This window comes from Uranotaenia lowii, unplaced genomic scaffold (genome assembly GCF_029784155.1).
Source record: "Uranotaenia lowii strain MFRU-FL unplaced genomic scaffold, ASM2978415v1 HiC_scaffold_60, whole genome shotgun sequence".
NCBI classification, from domain to species: domain Eukaryota; kingdom Metazoa; phylum Arthropoda; class Insecta; order Diptera; family Culicidae; genus Uranotaenia; species Uranotaenia lowii.
The window spans coordinates 56,806-79,952 of record NW_026598534.1 but is presented as its reverse complement, the minus strand read 5'-3'; the positions used below and the strand labels follow the sequence as shown (position 1 = coordinate 79,952).

General features: G+C 45.0%; 1 protein-coding gene and 1 long non-coding RNA gene across 5 annotated transcripts in view; one reads left to right on the top strand and one right to left on the bottom strand.

The window, feature by feature from the left end:
* Positions 1–329: 329 nt before the first annotated feature.
* On the top strand, positions 330–21,889 carry LOC129760409 (ubiquitin-associated domain-containing protein 1). 4 transcript variants are annotated; one of them, XM_055758061.1, is made up of 8 exons: positions 330–629; positions 825–1,632; positions 16,149–16,537; positions 17,066–17,229; positions 17,373–17,578; positions 19,685–20,195; positions 20,265–20,403; positions 20,470–21,888. In XM_055758061.1, the coding sequence occupies exons 2-8, from the start codon at positions 1,235–1,237 to the stop codon at positions 20,643–20,645; spliced, it is 1,983 nt and encodes a 660-aa protein (XP_055614036.1). In that variant the 5' UTR covers positions 330–629; positions 825–1,234; the 3' UTR covers positions 20,646–21,888. The 4 variants fall into 4 exon arrangements, with proteins under 4 accessions (XP_055614036.1, XP_055614035.1, XP_055614034.1 ...); XM_055758060.1 differs by having other exon boundaries at positions 330–665; XM_055758059.1 differs by having other exon boundaries at positions 330–698.
* The window catches only part of LOC129760412 (uncharacterized), a 2,851-nt gene continuing 1,553 nt past the window's right edge, over positions 21,850–23,147 (bottom strand). The window contains exon 3 of the long non-coding RNA XR_008740340.1: positions 21,850–23,110. This is a non-coding gene — a long non-coding RNA (uncharacterized LOC129760412). The remainder of the gene's footprint in view (positions 23,111–23,147) is intronic.

The window sequence follows — 23,147 nt, the reverse complement described above, 5'->3', positions numbered from 1 at the left end:
TGAAATTATTCAGTTTTGAGTAAAATCAATCATTGATAAAATGATGAACAAACAAACATTTATGAAGAAAACCTGATTTGAATTTATTTATGTACTCATATGTTCATATTTCAAATGTATCGAAGTGCGGCCTCCGGACGGTTCATTTTCGTTGCAGGCTTGATGCAACTTTCTACGAAAACTTGCATGCAATTCAACTTGTTTGCCTTTCAAGGAACCAGTCAGAATGAAACGGACCAGTCACAACAGATAAAAATATCCTTCCGCTGCTGACATCAAAACGGCACCCCATACCACCTACCCACCCACAACAAAACCAAACCACTTCTCGGACAGACTCAGTCCGCTGCTGTTGGCTGGCACACGAAAGGATGCGGAAAAGTGAAAAGGAAACGCTTCGTCGGTTGTTGGTTGGTTGATCCTCTGCTCCTTGCTCCTCTCATACGTTTGTCATAGCCATGGTCATGGGTATAGAGAAGCAGTTTGGTAGGCAGCAGCAAAGCCAACAGACCGTCCTTTGGTGACAGTTCTTCTGTGGGCTGCTCGTTAGTGGATTTAGTCGTCGAGTCGCGTGCTAGCGAGTCAATTCGGATACGCGTCCTTAAGCACAGTGGCTGCCTGGCTGGCAGGTGTGTGTGGCGATAGGTGTAGTGTTGTGTGGTGTGGTGTGTAGCCAACCAAAAGAAGTCAGAAGTCAAGTCAGTAGCTTTGTTTATTCGCTGACTTTTGGGATGTGCTGTTGGCAACTTTGGCACATAAATTTTGGCCCTCACCGCCGTCGTCCCTTTCTATCTGTTTTCATCAAAAACTTTTCTTATATCCAGACCACCCCCTCTCACTCCAGTCGGACAACGGAGTTCCCGTGTGTTGTGCAAGGATCAGGCCGAAGAATACATATGAGGCGTGTTGAAGTGGCAGTGTTATAATTCATTTAGCACAGGTGAAGAAGCAAATAAGGCAGCTCTACTACTTTCCAGGCAGCAGCGCAAGAAGAAAAAAGGATACACGGAAATAAGGGAAATTTATTATCGCCAATGTAGTTTTCCCATCAGTGAGACTCCCCACCCTTTCCAGAAGAGTTTGCCAGCAGCAGCAGTCGTCGGTGACGAAAATGCCGTGCTCCCTCTTGCTGGATTGCGACTACGGCCGAACCGAAAGCAGCAGAACTTGGGGGCTCAACGGTGTAAGAATTTGCATATGACCTAATTAAGGGGGGAGGGCGCTTGTGTCTCGTATGGTAATCCTTAAGAGTAGCAGAAGACAACTCACTGTAGCCAGGACCGCAGTGTATCAGTTAACAAAATCGACCAACATTGGTGGGTTCCACATAACAATGATTCCATGGATGAGGGAAAAGATTGCCGAAAAGAAGGCTCGCTGGCAGCAATCTAGGAAGCAGCAACGGGACACAGCTAGTTCTGCTGCTACAGGCGGTGGCGATTCGTCAACGGCAGGTGAAGGCTCGTCAAGCGGATCAACACCCAATGCATCAGCATCTGCCTCGCCAGCATCTGGTTCCAGCACTCATCGAGCCAGTCCCGGAAGTCGAAGCTTTCGATTCTCATCTGGCAGCAGTAACAGTAGAAACCAATCACAGCAGGCCATTGCTTCGCCGAGTTCTGTTCGCTCTAGGTAAGTCAGTCTTTTCCGCATCCCCTAGAATAGAGCAGTGCACAAAACCAACAAAAAAAACATCCCGTTATACCTGACCCTTCGATATTAGATTATTATCGGACCCGAAAGACAACCTGTAAACAAATGAATAAATGATGAGAAGAATTCGTAAATTTTTCGTCCCGTCAAGAAACAACGGACACGGCAACCATCATATGTCCACCGGTGGCACCGACAGCACAACGTGTACTGGACCAAACCCTTCCGGCCAAAGGTGAAACGACGATGCAGGTCGAACGGTATACCGACCGTAAGCCCTGGGCGAGTTAAAGTGGGTGTGGGGCATGAGAGTCATAAGCAGGGTCCCAGCACCAAACGAATAAATCGGTCTACGGAGCTCTTTATCCTTTAATTTTATTGCCGTTTTTTTTCGTTCAACATTCGAACGGACGGAAGGACCAAATGGACGGACGAATCCCGTTTTCTGTATCAAAATGGGTATAGCGGCGAGATAAAAAATTAATCAGGTTTCTGGTAACGTTTGGCTTTTGCCCACTGACACTGCTAGCCAGCGTTGGATTCAGTTGAGTTGGGCTAGCGAATGGACGATATGGCTGGCTGACACACGACGCTATTTGGTACACCTCTATTCTACCTATGTGCCAGTCAGCCGGCACATTCTCCTGTATAACAGGGTTCTCGTCCGCCAATTGCATAACATTTTGAGAGCCAGTTATGGTTTCGAAATCAGCGGCAATGGTCTGAGGGTGGTCTATTTGCAAAATCACTAACAAAAATGAAACGGTACGTAAAAATGAGTCACCTGAATGTCTGATGGCAGTCAGACTCTGAGGTGGCAGTCATGCCATGACAATGAAAACGCCGCTGAGTTGAGCGATATGACGGTATGCTAATGTGAATTTTTTTGGAAATTTTTTTTACACGGAACTAAGTTTATTTTAAATATTTTTGAATAATATTTAAACTCCTGACATTTTGTTTCCTCTATTCTTAAATTTTAAGGCATTTAACGTTAGTCTAACCCTCATCGGCTCTTGAGTGTCAATTGGACACCAGTGGAAGTTTGACGGCTTAAACTTTATTCGCATGCATCCGAATAAAATAGTTTCTTCTGGGGAACCCCCTATGAATTCATGAAATCTTTAATTTTGCATCATTACTTTTATTATGGATGCTCCCTGAAAGCCCAGACAAGCAGATCTTGAGTGTTAATTTGACACTCCTATAAGACCTGCTATTTACAGTTCCCTATTCTGCCGCTGGACGCATGATTGTCACATGTGACATGTCGACGTTTTTGACTTTTTGATGCCAATCGTGATAATTTGATACGTATTATTGAAATTCTTTGTCGGAACCTAAAGTTTATTCTAGAAATTTCGAGAAAAATTCGAAGCCATTTTGTCACGCTGGGAATAATTGTTCCCAAGAATTTATGTTTTCTACTGGATTCTTGACCTGTCTCTAAAAACGATCTCCATAGTTGACCATTTTGAGGCGTTCAGGGATATTTCACAGTAGTCACTGTTGTTAAAATGGGTGATTTTTCTCGATTTCAATGCCGTATTGGAAGGAGTTATCACCTGGCTCAACCCAATTTCTTAATGAAGTGTCATAGGTAATGTTATAGGATGTTTAAATAATCCATTTGGAGCATAATTAAGTTTATAAAATCAATACTTTGAGATATTCAGGCCTTCCATAAACTCATAGACATGCCCTAAATATCGGAAGAAATAATGAAAAATATATTCTTCCGTATAAGGGCTTATGTTGATAATTTCAACAAATCTTAACCAAGGTTCTACTCACGTTCAAAGTGAGAAAAAACTTTCAGGATAAGCAAATATTGGCAAACCGACAACCAAAAATGTATTCTTTGGAGGCCTGAGTACATCCTAAAGCATTGAGATTCTCAACCCTACGCTACTCCAAATATGTAGATTATTTAAACGTCCTTTAACACGACCTGTATCTTTTTGTGTTGAAATTGGTTCAGCCTCGTGATAACTCTTTCTGTTACGACTCGCGAGACGAGGATGGTCGGAGGCAATATAAAATAGAATTATGAAACGCGAATCGTACAAATTAAAAGTATTTATTACTGACTAATTAAAACGTGTTCTTAGTCACTTGGAGAACCAGATTCAAGTGAGGTGGTGACGTCAACAGAATGACTGGCAAGCAGTCATCTGAGAGCCGAACGGTTTCGATGATTGTTCCAGTGTTCCCAACATCTCCCTCGTTAGAAGAGCTGGTACGGATCAAACCTAACGGGCGGTCTTCGAACCCTCAAGGACCGTCGAGGAATTTGTGCTGGTGTTTGGTATTCATTAGCTGATTTGAAATCCGAAGACGATGATGGGACCACAGAAGATGTAGACAACATGGACGATGATGAACTAGACGATAACGGGGACAGTTCCAGATTTTCTGCGGTGGATAGCGACTGTGGCGAAACCCACACTTGACCGGACCGGCCAGGAAGCTGTGGTGATGCTTGTAACGTCGTTGATTGCAGTGACGAACCTTTTTGTGAATCAGCGACACTAGCCGAAGTTCCGGAAGCATGTGTATCAGGCGAAGGCAGATCCCAGGCACGAAGCAATATGTCCAATGGCAATTTACGTTGGACAGGGTTGACTACTGGCTGACTAAGGGAATTTTCGCTATCCGATCTCTGACGCATCTGGTTAATATGAGCACGTACCATCTTTTCATCTTGCACCCACACATTGTACATAACATGACCTATGCGTTCCATTACAACGCCAGGTGCCCATCTCCACGAATTCCTTGCATGTACTTTTACGTAGACTTCACTTTTAGGCTCAAATGAACTTACTTTACCGTCGTCGATGTTGCTGGTTGTTGACGGTTTGGATGGTGGAAGTAATAGGTCTAAATTGGTTCGAATTTTTCTTCCAAACAAAATCTCGGCTGGTGACAAGTTGTTTGGAGCTGATGCGTTGGGCGTTGTTCTATACGTTAGCAGAAAAACGTCTAGAGCTTCCGTTATGCTTCCTCCTCCTTCTCGGATTTTTTTAATTGCTCTTTTGAAGGTGTCAACGTACCTTTCGGCTTGGCCGTTGGACTGTGGGTGGAATGGTGCAGTTGTGACGTGGTCAATTCCGTTCTCGATGCAAAATGTAGCAAATTCTCCACTGGTAAATTGGGTACCATTAGTTTTCAATATCGGCATCGATTGAGGGCCAATACACATAGCTTCTAGCAATCGCCTTCATACGTTGAATGCCCGGATGACCGCAGTGTATCTGGCGAAGGCATCGTTGGCGATATTCCGAGGGCATTACGAGTCGCTCAGCGAACATTACACATCCGTCGATGAGGGAAAGTGCTTCCCGTCTGTCAAAGAAACGACGAATCTCCGAATCCGAAATGGCCGATTTTGACTGAGGCCAACCTTGCCGTATATAGTTGACAACTTTTCGTAACACTGAATCGGATTGGGTAGTTCGCTGGACAACTCTAAAAGAAAGAGGAAGGATTTTTAGCGTATCTAATGCGATTGATCTTACATCATTTTCCACTGCAATGCTGGCTACGATGAAATCTTCGTCGGGTTTGGCATGATTTCCAATGAGTCGGGATAAAACATCTGCGTTCCCAAACTTTTCGGTGTTGACGTAAACGATGTGGAAATCATACAGAAGAAGCTGAAGAGCCCACCGTTGGAGCCTGTTGGCGGTGTACACAGGGATTCCGGATTTGGATCCGAAAATACGCAAGAGCGGTGCATGATCGGTTTCCAGGGTGAATCTTCTTCCAAATACCATTTTGTGGAACTTTGTTGTGGCATAAACAAGAGCTAACCCTTCGCGGTCCGGCTGACTATATTTTTGCTCCGCTGGGGTTAGAGCTCGTGATGCATGCTGGACTACCTTGATTGATCCATCTGGAAATTTGTGGCTGATGGTGGCGCCAATGCCAACGGAAAAGGCGTCTGCTGATACCACAATCGGCAGGTTTGGGTCGTAGTGTGTGAGCAGAGTGTCTGACGAAAGGATCTGCTTGAACTTGTCGAACACCGTTTGACACTCCTTGGACCAGATGAATTTCTTGCCTTCTAACAGTAGATCGTCCAGTGGGTACCGGAGAGTTCGCATGGCCGGAACGAATTTGCCATAATAGTTAATGGCACCCAAGAATGAGCGAACCCCGGATACGTCTGAAGGAGCTGGCATGTTGCGGATGGCTGTGATTTTGCTCGGATCTGGACGAATACCATGTTGATCGATGAGATGTCCCAGATACTTAATTTGGGATTGGCCGAAAGAGCATTTTTCCAGCTTGATGGTGAACCCAAATTCTTGGACTCGTTGCAGAAAATGTTGCAGGTTTCGGTCGTGTTCGTCTTCGGTCTTGCCGCCAATTAGGACATCGTCAAGATACCCTGAAGTGCACTCCAGTCCGGCGAGCATGGTATCCACAAGCTGTTGAAAGGCCCCTGGAGCAGCCTTCACGCCCGGGGACAATCGATGGAAGCGGTACAAGCCCCGGTGTGTGTTGTTGGTCAGCATTTCCCTCGAACTTTCGTCCACTTCTACCTGCAGGAATGCATCAGATAAGTCGATCTGGCTGAATATTTTACATGTCGCCAGTTTAGAGAAGATGTCCTGAGGTAGTGGGAGTGGGTACTGGTGTGGTTGGAGTGCATTATTGAGTCCCGTCGAATAATCGCCGCATATTCTGATTGCTCCGCTCGCTTTCCTGACGACTACAATCGGAGCCGCCCACTCAGAATACTCGACAGGAGAGATTATGCCAAGTTTCTCCAGCCGGTCGAGTTCGCTGTCGACGATGCTACACATGGCTTATGCCACCGGTCGTTTTGGCCGGAAGACAGGAACACTTCCTTCCTTCAGTGTAAGCCTCACCTTGGTTTTTGTGCAAAGTCCCGGAACATCACTGAACACGGTAGGAAACTTTTCTTTCAGGGACTGTACGTTGGTTGGTCCACTGGTAACTTGGTTGCAAAAACTTTCCATGGGTAAGGACGACAGGTTGAATGCCTCGATAATATCGAGACCGAGCAAGTTCAGCTGCTGCTTCACGATGTAAAACCTTCCAGTACGAGTGACACCATTTATCGTGACATCACAGGAGAATTCTGATTGGAGCTTAAGTGGTTTTCCGGAAGCTGTTGATGCTGTAACCATCGACCTGCGGCATTCTGGTTTCCCGATGAGCTGCCATGTAGCCTCGGACACAATGCTAATGTCAGAAGCTGTGTCCAACTGAAGCCTCACTGTTTGGTTGTTGATCACGACCGGGACAAACTTCCTTCTATGACGCACATTTTTCACTTGCAGGCTTCTCGTTGCTGGTCGAAATTTATCGCGTTTACCAGGACGTTTGGACTTCTTCGCACTGGAACAGTAGCCATCTTTGTGACCAAATTGGCCACAGTTGGTGCACTTATGCTTGATGAAATGGCAATCGCGAGCATAATGCATGGAGCCACAGTTCCAACATGGAGATGCTGGTCGAGATCCACTTTCTTTACTGGAACGCGGCGGTGAGAATGAAGGTTTCGGAAATCGTTTCTCAAACGTCTTCTTCCCCCTGATCGCTCGGACTGCTGCTGACGATGGAGCACCCTCTATCATAGCCGCATCGTGTTTGATGTTGAGCAACCGTTGGCACTCGTCCGAAACTTGTTCCAGACTGATATCGTTCCTCTCTTCGATCCTGGAGAGCAACCTGGTTCTCATTTCCGCGTCGTTTTCCGCCTTAAGGCCACACACAAACATGAGGCATTTGAACTGGTCTTCCGACATCTTCCCAAGTTCAAATTCTACACACAGTCTATTCACACGACACGCAAATGATTTGTAATCCTCCGAAGGTTGCTTGGATACCTGGAGACATTGGTACCTCCTACTTATGATGGATTGAGGAGTGCCAAATAAACTTTTCATCCGGGTTACTGTTTCGGAAAAACTCACATTTTTGGGTGCCTTCGGGAGGATATAGCTGGTGTATCTGTCGTGTTCAGACGTTCCGATCTTGCGAAGCAGCAATCGAACCTTGGCGCTGTCATCAAGCCGAGCTGCATCCCTGGCGAATAGATCTTCATAACGGGTGAACCAGGCTGTGAAGGTTATGTTGTGCTCAGGCTCGTAGCGGAACTCTGCTATGCTGTTGGCCAAAGATTCAATGACGAGTTCTAGGTTCGACAGATGTGCAGGTGGTGTAACTTCCTGATGTTTCTGGAGGAGCTGTGTGACCGACTGCTGTTGCTGTAACTGGTGCAGGATTTGGGTGAGCACTGGATCCGCGTGGTACGGTGGTGTGTGCTGCTGGAATTGTTGCTGCTGTAGCATTGGTTGACGAAGGAGGTGGTTCTGCTGCGGCTGGTGTTGAAATCCCGCTGTTCCTGATGCTGTGGGCGGGTGCTGTTGAAAACCCGGTACCACGGAATTTCCCGCTGGAGTTGATGTGCGCGGAACATGATTTTCGGGAGACATGGAATGATCTTCCATCCTAACCTCAACTTCGTCCAATTGATCGACGCAAAACTTTCGCGATAATCACCGAATAACCGTCGGTAAACCGATTTCTCGTCGCCACTGTTACGACTCGCGAGACGAGGATGGTCGGAGGCGATATAAAATAGAATTATGAAACGCGAATCGTACGAATTAAAAGTATTTATTACTGACTAATTAAAACGTGTTCTTAGTCACTTGGAGAACCAGATTCAAGTGAGGTGGTGACGTCAACAGAATGACTGGCAAGCAGTCATCTGAGAGCCGAACGGTTTCGATGATTGTTCCAGTGTTCCCAACACTTTCCAATGCGCTATTTGAACCGAAAAAATCACTTAAGTTGTACTTTAGTGACTACTGTAAAATATTCCTTAACGCATCAAAATGCCTCCAAATGATTGAATATAGTCGTGCATCATCTTCAGAGGTATTTATTGTAATGTGTCCCCTGGTCAATATATGGTTTTTAAAATAGCGTCCAATAGAGAATCTCAGTATCGAGAAAAATCCAGGAAAGTCCCAATGAAAGACCCAAAAACAGCTGGAAATCAACTATTCGACCAAAGTTTATATGGTAAATCGTTAAAGGAGTCCTTGAGGATCTAACAGCGAGCTAAAATTTGAATAAAAGTGTGTTGTTGCAGCACTTGGGCGGTGAAAAGGAGAGACTTGTCTGGTACCACTTGGACATTGGAATTTCTAATAATTCGCTATCTTAAGTACTAAATCATTTCTATGGTTACAATTATTAATTGTTTATTCGCTATAAACAAACATCATGCGAGTTTTGCTATTCATCTCATCGATTGCTTTGATGAGACGATTCTCAACACTCCTCCTCAACACACGCATTCCGCAGCCTTCTAACTGCCTCCGGAGGCTCCTCCTGAAGATGGGGCTACTCCTCTTCAACGCACGCACCGGAACACGCTCTCGCCCCTGTTGCAACTCGATGACCTTCCATGACTCCAGTTCGACGACCTCCACCGGGATCTGGCACGACGACTTCCCAATGGCTCTGGCCCGACTACCTTCCATGGCTCTGGTCTCAGCGCTCATCATGTGGCTCGAAGCTTCTCTTCCATCTCGACACCTTTCCTGAGGCCTGCGCCTTCCAGTGGTTCCAGCCCGACGACCTCCACTTGGCATTCCGGTCCGACGACCTTCCATGGCACCGGCTTGACGACCTTCCGTGGTACCCCGCTCGTAAGTCCTCCAGTGGCTCCTGACCCGACGATCACCACCTGGTTACTGACTTGACGACGTTCTATGATACCGGCCCGCCTACTTTCCATGGCTTCCGGTTCGACGACCTACCACTGGATCTGGCCCGTCGACCGCATTCGTGGTCCCAGCTCTACGAACTTCCATGGCACCGGTCCGACGACCTCCCAGTGGCTCCGGCCCGACGACCTGGTTTGGTTCCGGCTAGATACTCTCCTATTGGCTCGACGCCTCCCCAATGGCACGACGACCTTCCTCTGGCTCCCGGCTCGCCGACCTTCCTATGGATTCCGGCCAGCCCGCAATGGATTCGCCCTAACGACCTCCCTTGGCACCTGTCCAACGACCACCGTTTTTCCTGGCTTGTCGACCTCCATCTGGCTTCCCGGTTCAGATGGCTCCTGGTCCTACAACCTTCCACGGTTCCCGGCTCGTTGTCCTTCCATCGGCTTCCTGGCTGGATGACTGTCCACTTTTGATTCCGCTTCTCCTCCTTTCCACTACCTGTTGATGCAGCACTTGGGCAGTGGAAAGGAGAGGTTTGATCTGCTTACTGGTAGAAACTGGAATACTTTTATTACAATACATTTCATCCTATTTATACTAAAACTATCTGTATGGTTACATTTCCTAACTGTTTATTTCTAATAACACCACCATGCGTGTGTTGTTATTCATCTCATCGATTGCTTCGATGAGACGAATCTCAACACTCCTCCTCAACACACGCAGTTCACCGCTCAGCAAAGCCCTGTGTCGGACCACGACAATCGCCTTCCGCTCAACGACCCTCTTCTGGTTTCGCTCGACGACCATCCTTCGGCCCACTCGATGACAACCTTCCTGCGGATCACTCGAAGACAAACTTCCGTCTGGCCGACACCCTTCTTGCTACCGATGCCGTTTCTCACGGCTCGACGCCCTTCGCAGCGAATCGAAGCTCTTCGCCTCGACGCTCCTCCTGAGGCCTAACGCCTCCCAGTGGCTCAATCCCGACGACCTCCTCCACTTGGCGTTCCAGTCCGACGCCCTTCCATGGCACCTGTTTGACGACCTTCCGTAGTTCCCGGCTCGTAAGTCCACCAGAGGTTCCTGGTCCGACCACCACCACCTTTCCTACAACTTGACCACCTTCCACGGCACCGGCCCGCCAACCTTCCATGGCTCCATCAGCAGGGAGCACTTTCGTAGTGGAAAGGAGAGAACAAACTAACTGTTTGAAGGTTAAAACTGGAATACTTTATTTGACTATCCTAACATTCTATTTATAGGAAAACCATCCCTATGGTTACATATTTGATTGTTTATTTATTATGTGTATGTTGTTATTTGTCCCATCTATTGCTTCGATTGGACAAATCTCAACACTCCAATGGCTTCCGGCCCGACGACCTCCCAATGGCTCTGGCCCGACGACCTCATTGGACAAATCTCAACACTCCAATGGCTTCCGGCCCGACGACCTCCCAATGGCTCTGGCCCGACGACCTTCCATGGTTCTGGTCTCGGCGCTCTACCCTCGGCTCGAAGCTTCCCTTCCACCTCGACGCCTTTCCTGAGGCCAGACGCTTTTAGTAGTTCAGCTCGACGACCTCCACTTGGCTTTCCAGTCCGACGACCTTCCATGGCACCGGCTTGACAACCATCCGTAGTAAGTCCTGCAGTGGCTCCTGGCCAGGGCTCGGAATCGTCGAAAGGAAAGAATGATATTTAAATTTCCCTTTATTCGTCTCACTTCAGCAAATTTCAATTTCGAGGAGTTTTCTTTCATTACTCGAATGAAAGTGAATCCCCTCATGTTCACTGCTCGGGCGAAAGAAAGGAATTCAAAAGTCAGCAAAAGAGAGTTCAATGATGCCTTGAACTGCCCGCATTCAGTGTCTGCTATTTCGTCGTCAAACGAGACTTTCAATGCAGCGAAACAGGCAGTAAATGGCATACACACACAGCTCCTGTAGGCGACAGATTTTTATGTGTACGCCCCGTGCAACTGTTGGTATTTTTGTTGGTGCGTCTACCGGCAGTGCCGGTCCGGCACCTTGTACGTCAGGCGGCGGCAAGGTTATACGTTTTGTCTATGTATCGTGTGACCAACATCTTTTAAATAAGTGGTCGTGAATCTCGTTTTTAAGCTTTTTTTGCCTTGAGAGCATACACACACTGTAAATTTTTGCCTCGATTTCCAGCAAAAAAAAATGCTGGAAACGTTCAGCAATCCAAATTTTTGCTGGAAACCAGCAATCGGTTTTCGAATTGCTGGAGTTTTCAGCATTCGGTTATGTGCTTGTCATTTTTGCTGAAAAATCAGCAATCGGTTTTCAAATTGCTGGACTTTCCAGCAACTGATCTAGTTTGCTGGAAAATCAGCAATCGAGTTGTCAATTTGGAGTTTGTTTTTGTTTCGTAAGCTGAAGTAAGGTGAGATTCTATTTTACGAATTAAGGTTAAATTAATATAATTATTTTATTTTCCTCTATATTCTAGCAACCAGGCATCAAGTCAAGGGTAAGTTTTTATTGTACAGGTAGATATTCCATAGAAGATACTCATCAAAACTATTTTTACAGGTGGCGGATGATCAACATTTTGGCACAAAGCGCCCACCCCAGAGCCGGTGTGAAAGTTGTAAAAAAAAAGTTTTTTTTTGGAAAATAAATTAATCCCTTATTGAAAATGGGAGAAAATAATTGTTTTTATTGCTTATTATATGCACAGCCAATATTAAACTTTAATTATGAATTGAATATAAACTTCATACTAAATACTGCCGGTTGTGTTGAAAGAAATAGCTGGTTTCCAGCAATCTGGATTGCTGATTTTCCAGCGATTTGAATTGCTGGAAACCAGCATTAACGTTTGCTGTTTTTTCCAGCAATTTAAATTGCTGGAAATTTTGCTGGAAAGTCAGCGGGACAAAAACCAGCAAAATTTTGCTGGTTTTTGTCCCGCTGACTTTCCAGCAATTTCAATTGCTGGAAAAAAACAGCAAACGTTAATGCTGGTTTCCAGCAATTCAAATTGCTAGAAAATCAGCAATCCAGATTGCTGGAAACCAGCTATTTCTTTCAACACAACCGGCAGTATTTAGTATGAAATTTGTATTTCAATTCAAAATTAAAGTTTAATATTGGCTGTGCATACAATAAGCAATAAAAACAATTATTTTCTTCGATTTTCAATAAGGGATTTATTCATTTTCAAAAAAAAAACTTTTTTTTCACCACTTTCTAACACCGGTTCTGGGGTGGCCGCTTTGTGCCAAAGTGTTGATCATCCGGCACCTGTAAAAATAGTTTTGATTAGTATCTTCTATGGAATATCTACCTGTACAATAAAAACTTACCCTTGACTTGATGCCTGGTTGCTAGAATATAGAGGAAAATAAAATAATTATATTAATTTAATCTAAATTCGTACAATAGAATCTCACCTAACTTCAGCGTACGAAACAAAAACAAACTCCAAATTGACAACTCGATTGCTGATTTTCCAGCAAACTGGATCAATCGCTGGAGAGTCCAGCAATTTGAAAACCGATTGCTGATTTTTCAGCAAAAATGACAAGCACATAACCGAATGCTGAAAAATCCAGCAATTCGAAAACCGATTGCTGGTTTCCAGCAAAAATTTGGATTGCTGAACGATTCCAGCAATATTTTTTGCTGGAAACCGAGGCAAAAATTTACAGTGTAGGAGACGAAAGCTTAAATCTGAGGAAAAAAGCTTAAATCTGTCAAAAAAGGTGAAATCTGAGAGATGTGCTCCATACGGTTTGAATAGCGTTGCCGCCGCCTGCTTGTACGTAATCAAGCAATTGTTGATGTCGTTGGTGTACTCCTTGGGCGCCAGCAAATTGTTGGCGTGTATTGTTGTTTTTCACCCAGGATCCAGGACCCGGCAACGTTACAAGATTTGTCTATGTATCGTGTGACCAACATCTTTTGAGTAAGTCTTGGTGAATCTCGTTTTTAAGCTTTTGTTCCTCCGATTTAAGCTTTTTTTGCCTTGAGAGCATAGCAGATGAAAGCTCAAATCTGAAGAAAAAAGCTTAAATCTGTCAAAAAATTGGAAATCTGATAGATGTTCTCCACACGGTTTGTATAACATTGCCGGGAAGTGCCAGCATCTGCCGGCTTTCTTTATGTAGGTATTTGTGTATAAGCAATTAAACCTTTCATGGAAAGGGATTTGCTTGAAATTGGTTTTGAAATGAAATCGACGTTTGCCGTCGTTGAACGAAGGAAACCGAGGTGGAAGCGGACTGAAGTAAACGTTTGCCGAATGTGAAGAGAAGCTGGTGTGAAAGTGAAGCTCTTTCGAATGACTCGTTTTGTGCTCATTTTTGAGTGACGATTGATGATTTAAAGTGAAATTGCCAGGGCCTGCTCCTGGCCTGACGACCACCTACTAGTTTCTGACTTGACGACGTTCCATGATACCGGCCGCCAACCTTCCATGACTTTCGGTACGACGACCTACCAGTGAATCTGGCCCGACGACTGCTTCGTTGTCCAGCGACCTTCCATGCCACCGGTCCGACGACCTTCCATGGTTCCAGTCCGACGACCTTCCATGGTTCCAGTCCGACGACTTTGTTGGTTCCGACTCGATGCTGTTATTTTGGAACGACGACCTTCCGCTGACCTTCTAAGGATCCGACCAAACGACCTTCAATGGTACCTGTCCGACGACCTCCCGTGTTTCCTGGCTTGTCGACCTCCACCTGGCTTCCCGATTAGATGATCTTCCAGTGGAGTCCTCGTCCGACAACCTTTCACGGTCTCCAGCTCGCCGACCTTCCAGTTGCCCCGGCTCAATGACCTCCATATGGATCTGCATCGACGACCTTCCAGTGGCTCTGATTCCTGGCTTCGGCTCGTTGTCCTTCCATCGGCGCTGGCACTTCTTGCCACTGTTGATTCCGCCTTTTCTCTTTCCACTAGTGCTGGACCCATAAACTGTTGTTGCAGCACTTGGGCAGTGGAGAGGAGAGACTTGTCTGGTTGGTGATAGAAACTGGAATACTTTATTCCTAATATTTGCTATCTTAAATACTTAACCAAGCGCAATACGAAAATTTCTATAAGGGAAGTGATAAAAAGATCAATTTTTCTGACTGGTTCGTCTAGCTGACTGATAAACAGCCCTGACATAACTTCTACAAGGTAAAAAGGCTGCCGACCGGTAAAATAAACAAAATACGGTGGTCAAACCGAGCGCAAATTTCGTAATGGCCAGCAAAACGAAATCTACAGGGTGACAAAAAAGTCCGGTCACACAGGAAAAGCTCAATATTTCAAGGAGTAAGAAAAAAACCTGAATCTGACTTTCATAGCTTTATTCAGTAACTCATAAAGATACTTCACAGACGATATCTCGGAATCACACCACCTTTCTCTGATCGAACCAGCTTCAGACGTCTCGGAGAATCATTGCAAGCGGCACGTGCTCCATCGGCATGGTCTCGTATAATCTTTTTCAGCCTTGGAGTTCTCACAGACTTTGGTCGTCCAGATCGTGCCTTGCCCTTGGTGCCTTCGGTCTCTAGGTACCGATTTAAGGTCCGGTACACGAATTTCCGGTTTATTCCGAGCGGTTCTAGGTGTTTGAATATGTGTCTGGGTTTGTACCCTCTCACATATTCAGCGATAACAGCTGCTCTTAACTCTGCCATGTCTCACAACTCAATGTATACAAACTGCACAGAAACTAAACTCTGCCACTTTGGGCAGCAATGTTAGCCCTTTCATTTGACATATAGATGGTACCAGAGAGATGCAACGTGTAGGCTACAAACGACCCCAAAAAAGTGTGACCGGACTTTTTTGTCACCCTGTATAGCGTGGAACTGACAGGTTTCCAGTCATGAACATTTCGTTTACAAGTCTCGCCTGAATGGTCCGGAGATAAACCAGGAGAAAAAATGATGTCTAGTACTTTTGAGAGGCTGATGATCTGTTGAAGCTGAATTCAGTCGGTGTTTCATAAAGATTGACACGATGATTGATTAAATATATAAAAAAGACTGCCTCCAAATGTAACCGTTTTCCCTGCATAGCACTTAAATAAATCCCACAAAACACATATTATGTTTCGGCTAGATTTGGAATCGTGCCCTTACGCAAAAACTGTGGTGAAGTAATAAAAGGTCAAATATGCTATTTTTGTGCCAAAGGAGGACAAACGGCTAAATTTGTAATAAGTTCTACCAAATTCAAAATTTTAAGTATTTTTGAAGATGAACCTACAGGAAACAGAAACCGTTATTAAAATATGATTTGATTTGAAAAGAAGGGCGGTTCATAGTATGTACACGTTGGGAAGAATGACAGCTTGCTGTTAAATTCCTTTAAAAAAAAGTATGTACACAGAGAACGTATATACATTATAGATGGCGCACATGTTGCCCAAAAATTAAAGTCAAGAAAATTCTTTATCAAACCACTTGACACAACGTCACAAAAATTTGCACATGTGAAAATTGCATTACTAAGCAGCTTTGCTAAAAATTTCATCAAATTCCATCCATGCCTTCAAAAGTTATTCACAAAACCAAGTGTTGCATTTTTTCGAATACACTCCTTATTTCAGTAAAAAAACGCTCAACCTAAATTTGTTTATAAGTATGTTTATATCCATAGTTTTTAGAAACTACTTTTTCATTCAACACCTCATCTTTAAAACCCCGTTTTTGCCTTCCAGGAAGGCTCCCACAAGTCTGTAGGTTCGCATTTGCATTACTTATTCTAGTTGACTGCGTTTCTTCATTTCCTACAGGACCGGCAGCACCACTGGAATACGCAATGGCAAAGCTAGCAAAACCGGATCCGGCAGCGGCAGCAACCAACCGCCGGCTTCCTCCTCTTCATCACGATCCAGCGCCGCCGACGCCTTCTCCACACCGCCAACCAATTCCGTTGACGCTTTCTCGCTTCGAATCGTCAACCCTCGAGGTGGGCTGGTGTGCGTTGAGGTGACGCGGGACTGCACCGGTGCAAGATTGAAAACCTGTGCCCTGGAACGGTTCGCCAGTTGCTCATTCTCGCTACCTCATTTCTCGTCGGACATCGAACAGCTGGCGGGGAAGTACAAACTGATTCGATCCCGCAACCGCACGGTCCTGCTGGATGGAGACACGCTGGACAAACTGGGCGTCGAAGCAGAGGGTGAGTTTCACTGGTTGTCCTAGCCCAGTCTATACGTTTTTCTTCGGTAGGGGGTGGTTGCGTGGGTGGTTCACGAATTAATCGCTTATGTGCCTTTTAGATTAGCAGCACGCCGCCGGTGTCGGTGTATGTAAATTGGCCCAAAATAATGTGGGCGTCTTTATCGGCGGCAGTTCAATGTTGTAGCCTGGTTAGGATGATTAATATTGGTTGATTGTGTCGATTGGAAGCGTTTCCTCACTTTTTTTTTAATTTCCAATAACACAGTATTTCTTGGAAATAAAATAAATTAGATTTTGAAGTTTTATGCCGACGAAGCCCGAAGATAAATCTTTTTAAAAGTAAAAATAAACTGCCAGGAGGATAATCAGGCAGGACTCATTCCAGATGAATGCTAATTTTCGGGGGACTGCTTAATCATGTTATAATGTTAATGAAACGCTCGATAGCCTTCCCGAAATTAGTTTGTTAATCCATTTATTTGCATCGGACCGGACGTCGTTGTAATGGACTCAATTAATTTTACAGAGGAGTTCCTGCTGGTGGTGAAGCGAACCGATTTCATACCGGCCGAGGAGGGTATCCGAGGGCCGTCGATAGCCGAGGTGCTAGCGGCCACCAAACACATTCCACTGTCCCGCACCAGCCAGCCCAACTCTACAAGCTTCAACATCGGTATGCTCCAGACGGATGTAAGTGTTGATTATGGATAGGTTTTCCCCTTCCTTTTTTCGTACATTATTATTCATACACTGCAGGGCATGAGGGGGCTCGTTTGCTATTCAATAATTTACCCATAATAATTAGGCAATCTATGGTTAAATCTGGTTTACAGCTCCAGCAGGATCTGCGCCGCATACTGATCTCTCTAGCCCGTGCTTCTGCCTTCGTGATAGGATCGGGCCCTTGTGCTGAAAAGTTGGTGCTGCTCTTCAATCAAAGGCTGACCATCCGACGCCGGCATCAGGCTCGATCCATCGAAACGCTTTTGGAGATGGGTTTCTCGTTGGACAAAATACACCAGGCGCTAGAACTTACGAGGTAAGTTTAGTATTGAGGTTTTCGATTTTTAGCTTGCAGATCAGATACAATTTTCCTGTATACTTATTTGTTAAACATCCCGTAATAAGTATCGTTTTTCTTATGGGTACTTGGTTTGAAAAGTTCACCCCTTGCTTTAGAGACCATTAGTCGCATTTTCGAATCTGTTCTAGTTTCGGATCAAGCAATCAACTTTGTTTTGCACGAGATACTCATTAGAAAGAGGGTGGCCGATCGACCCACGAATGTGCCGGTTGAGAATCAAGGGCCGATTCTTCAACATCAGCATCATCAACGTGCACAGCCCTCACCTCGAATTCTACGCACAGCTGGAATCGAACATGACCGCTGCTCAAAACATGATATCAAGATCGTCATCGGGGAAACCGACATATGGAAGGTTCAGCGCGCACTAGCTGAAAAACGAAAACGGCCCAAGACTCATAGATTTCGCCGCCTCCAAACGACTGGTCGTACGTAGTACCTTTTTCCAGCACCGCCTCCCACCGTATCAAACGCAATTCCAGATCGACCACGTTTTGATAGACAGCCGGCACTACTCGGACATCATTGACGTCAGATTCTGTCGAGGCCCCAACATCGAATCAGACCACTATCTGGTGACGGTGAAGATACGCCCAAAACTCTCCGTAGTGATCAACATACGAAACCGACGCCCGCCTCGGTTAGTTATAGCACGTCTGAAGCAACCTAAGGTCGCAGCAGACCACGCGCAATCGCTCGAAGCAGCGCTGCCAGTGGAGGGAGAGCTGGAAGAAGCCCCTCTCGAAGACTGTTGGGATACCATCAAGACAACCATCAACAGCGCTGCGGGGAACGTCATCGGGAATGTAGTACGAACACGACGGAACGACTGGTTCGATGAGGAGTGTAGGAGGGCGATAGACGAAGAAAACGCCGCGCAGACGGCAGTAGTGCAAAGAGGCACCCGTCGGAACGTGGAAAATCAGCGACAGCGGAAGAGGCAGCGAGTCCGAATTTTCCAGGAGAAAAAGCGCCGGAGGAGCTGGATCAGCTGCATCGTTCCGAAGAAACACGAAAGTTCTATCAGAAGCTCAACGCATCTCGCAAAGGTTTTGTGCCGCAAGCCGAAATGTGCCGGGATAAGGACAGGGGGCATCCTGACGGACAATCGTGAGGTGATAAAAAGGTGTAAGCAGCAATTCGATGAAAACCTGAACGGCGCACATGCAGGAGATCAAGGCGGTGGGTAGCTACATCGACGTAGAGGAACTACTCCCAACAATGAGTGAAGTTAAGGAAGCCATTTGTCAGCTGAATAGCAACAATTCAGCTGGGAATGACGGCATCGCAGCTGAACTTATCAAAATCAAACTTAATCAAGTTGGCCGATTGCCTACATCGGTTGATGGTCCGGATCTGGGACACAGAACAGCTACCGGAGGAGTGGAAGGAAGGGGTAATATGTCCCATCTACAAAAAGAGCGACAAATTGGACTGGGAGAACTACTAAGCGATCACTGTCCTCTATGCCACCTACAAAGTGTTGTCCCAAATCCTACTCAGCCGCCTAACGCCACAAGCAAACAGATTCGTGGTAAGTTATCAAGCCGGCTTCATGGACGGACGGTTCACGACGGACCAGATCTTCACATTACGGCAAATCCTCCAAAAATGCCGTGAATACGTGCAGGAGAACGGAGTGTGGAGGCGAAGGTTGAACCATGAGCTTGCTCGACTTTACGCGAACCCAGTATCCAGAAGGTGGTGAAGGCTGACCGGATACGCTGGGCAGGATATGTAGCAAGAATGCCGGACGACTGCCCTGCAAAACATGTGCTCACTGTCAATCCGGTAGAAACGGAACGAGCATGGGTGCAACAAGCGAAGTGGTTAGACCAAGTGGAGCGTGATCTGGCGTATATGGGATGCCTTTAATGTGGCCTTTAATAAAGGTTCATAACATTAAAAAAACTGATCTTAAAAATTAATTTTCTGATCTAGCTTTGTTACTTGCTGGCTTATCGTTATAGATAGACAGTATTTTCAACATTTATGCATTTATTTTCAATTTAAAAACAAACAAGTTTTAATAATTAAACGTTCTAACACTCCTTTTACCAGAAACAACTTCCCTGCAACGCTGGACTGGCTGATACAAAACGACAGTTCGGCCAAGCTTTTAAACTGTGATACCCTTTCCTGTCTTCAGTCGACTCCGTCGATAGCAACGAACGCCACGCAGGACGATCCTACGCAGGCTCCATCGTCGTCACACGGTGGCACCACCAGTGGTGGTCGCACGGTACCCAACTCACCCGTCAAGGCTGATCCAACCGGCGACGAGCACCAAGAAAATTTCACCTCTAGCTCTTCCCCAGTGGCCACGACCAGTTCACCACCGGAAGTAACGACGGATGCGCATCACCAAGGAGAAGTAGTAATTTTAGACGAGGATTCGCAATTCGTTGATCGAATGCAGTCGGTGGAGACTCTGTTGGATATCATCCGACAGTACGCCGATCGTGACGTGTACCCCGTTCAGGAACTGGTCAACTCGATCATGGAGATGGGTTTCGACGAAAGGAGCGTTCGTGATGCGCTGATGGCCACCAGGAACAATCAGGCGGCTGCTGTGAGTATTTCATTGGATTTTTTACTGTTTAGTTATTTAATTTAGAAATAAAACTTTTCTTTATCACAGTGCGAGTGGCTTCTCGGAAATCGGAGTAAAAGTCTGACTGAGCTGCGCGATGGTCTGTCGCCAGATTCTCCAATTCTGCAGGTTCTATTAGCTTCGCCCCAAGTACAAATTAGTTTAGGCAATCCAAAAATGTTTATAGGTGAGTGAATGACCTGGTAGTTTAAATAAGAAATTGCAAACTTAGAGGTTTTCCTTTTTCTCGTAGCTCTACTATCAATGCTGGACAACTCCTCAACCATGACGATGTGGCTCAGCGACAACGACACGTCTTCGGTGCTGGGACACATTCTGAGGACGTACCATGAAGAGAAACACATCGTGGCAATCAATCAATTCAACAACAGTAGTGCACAAAGCAACGCAAACAATTCTACCAACTAGTCATTATAGGGTTTTACTGTTAGAATCTAGACTTCTCTTTCCACAAAACTCACTTCTACCAGTGCAAGAATGAAGCTTGAACGTTATCTTGCTGGGAAAGAAACAGCGGGAGCACAGTTAGGAAACTTATGACAAATATTGTTCCTGGATCAATTAGCGAATAGCAGATACAAAAAACCAAATTTAGCGGATTTTAAGAAATGTTACGAAGTATGTGAGCGTAATCAAATTTGTTGGTGATTTGAACGAGAATAAAATTACAAATACAGCATTTGCCGCTTAACGAAAAACGCTTCATACTATGCATCGGTAGATAAATTTCTTCATAATGTTCAATTCAGTAGAAGCTTTGCTGGTAATAACTTTGCTCACACTACTTACTTACTTTTCGAATCAATTTCTACACACGCTCTTCTGATATTCGATACGAAGCCGATATGCACTATTAATATAATCATTGCTTTGTATTCTAAGTTCGAGTGCCGTTAAAGTAACTATACCTTAGGAAGAGATTCATAATACGAAATAGAATGCTCACATGCCATTTGTTGCATCGTTAAAACGCAGACATAGACACACACACCAGTGCCAATTAATCGAAAACGTGTTACAAAACATTCCAAAGTACCGGATTCAAAAACAAAGAGGTAACTAAAATATGAAGCAAACAAAAACACAAAAACAAACAACACTGTCGCTTTGTAGCAGCACGCGCATATTCGTAATACGGAAAAAAATTCTAATATAAGCTGAGGATACTGAGGACGAATTTTAGACAGAGGCATCGTTGTGATGTAACAATCATTCGAGGTGTAAAATGTGTAGGCACGTGTCGATGTTTGATCTCATGATATTGGTTTGTAGAACGATTTCGAAACAGTTGACCTTTTGTTTACCTGGCTAAAAAAACGGATTTATTCCCCTCAATTTAGTTAATCGATTTAGTCATATTTTGTTTTGGAGTTTTTGAAGTAACTAAAGTTAGGTACTTATGTAGGTATATCCTTCCCTTTTTTCACTGGCATAATTTCTGTCATACAGATAACTTTTTGTAAAACATCAACAAATTGAATTTTTTTTTGAACGACGCACTCCTACTAATCGTATCATAGATTTTAGAACCATCAACACAGCTGAAGTACATTTTTATGAATCTTGTCATGTGATATCGCAAGCTGGAATTAGTGGATGAAGTTAAGGCAAATTCAAATACATACAGCCACGTTTATTTGAATAATAAATAACGTTTCACTTTCGTTATTTTTTTTCTTCGAAAATTGATCTTTCCCGTCGTTTATCCAACGCTTTTGTACGTACCATGATTATGCGCTTGTTCTCTGTGAAGGATTTTAGATCACAAACAGGAACAAATGTAAATTGATGAAGAAAGGCACATTCTCAACAATGGTGTGAAACGCCAACTTTTCAGTTCAATACTTTCGCAACGTCGTCATGGGTTTTACACCGCCGGTTGATGGCCATGCTGGCGTAGGTTCCTCTCAGCTTGGAGATCATAATGATACCCAACTCAGCCTTGCCCACTGTGCTAGCCGATGGCACTTGATCGTTGATATACTTGGATACATAAAGAAACAAATCTTTGGCCGTCGGCGAGACTGGTCCCTCGAGCACCGGGATGATCCGGAGCGCCAAATCGCGTAGTTCGGCATTCATAGTGCTACACAGCTTGCAACCTTTGCCTATACTCAACTGTTTTCACGACAGTTTTTCTTTTTATACGTCACAATCACAAAAAAGCGGTTGCAATTTGTTGCTTCTGATAAACCAATCATATTTTTGTGGTTACAACTAGCGGTAAAATGATAAAAAATTAACAGAATTCATTCAAGGAAGTTATAGGTATTTTATTCCGATGCGCCTATCAGTAATTTGTAATACTCGGTTCGAGAATGTCGAAATCAATAAAAATATTTCTTGGTGACCTTCAACATAGTTTACCAATTGTAGTTTGTAATTTATTAACTTTAAAGCAGCCTGTCGGTTACAATCAACTATTAGTTCAGGTTGAGAAAATCACTTATCCAACAAAACGTGTGGATAAAAATACTTCACAAATGTTTCCTCAACTTCCAAGTGTGGAATAACGTACCTACCCGTTCCGACTCGATCAACTGACGACCTAATTGATCATCTCCCTAACTCCCAATGATTCCGGAACTCCCCAACCACCCCACAACATCTAGGCACACTGATGCAGCGTTTGGGCCACCTCTTCGTACGTTTTACAGGCAGCGTTGATCACGTTGATGGCGTAGAAGCCCCGCATCTTTGACAGCATGATCATACCGAGCTCGTGGACGGCCTTGTTGTAGTCACTGCCCGCAAGTCGGGACTTGATGTAGTCGGCCAGGTACAGGAACTGGGCCTTGTCGACCTGCGTAGACTGGGCGTCCAGCGTCGGCAGCATCCGGAAGGCAAGATCCCGCAGATCGGCGTTCATTGCACTTGAAAAAGGATCAATTATTAACGGAAAAGTAATCT

What these genes read in the sequence shown, in the direction of transcription:
- LOC129760409 (XM_055758061.1), top strand. Translation starts at nt 1,235, where the DNA reads ATGGTAATCCTTAAGAGTAGCAGAAGACAACTCACTGTAGCCAGGACC. An exon ending in ACTGGGCGTCGAAGCAGAGG is followed by an intron (nt 16,538 to 17,065) that starts GTGAGTTTCACT and finishes TTAATTTTACAG; the next exon opens with AGGAGTTCCTGCTGGTGGTG. An exon ending in TCGGTATGCTCCAGACGGAT is followed by an intron (nt 17,230 to 17,372) that starts GTAAGTGTTGAT and finishes TCTGGTTTACAG; the next exon opens with CTCCAGCAGGATCTGCGCCG.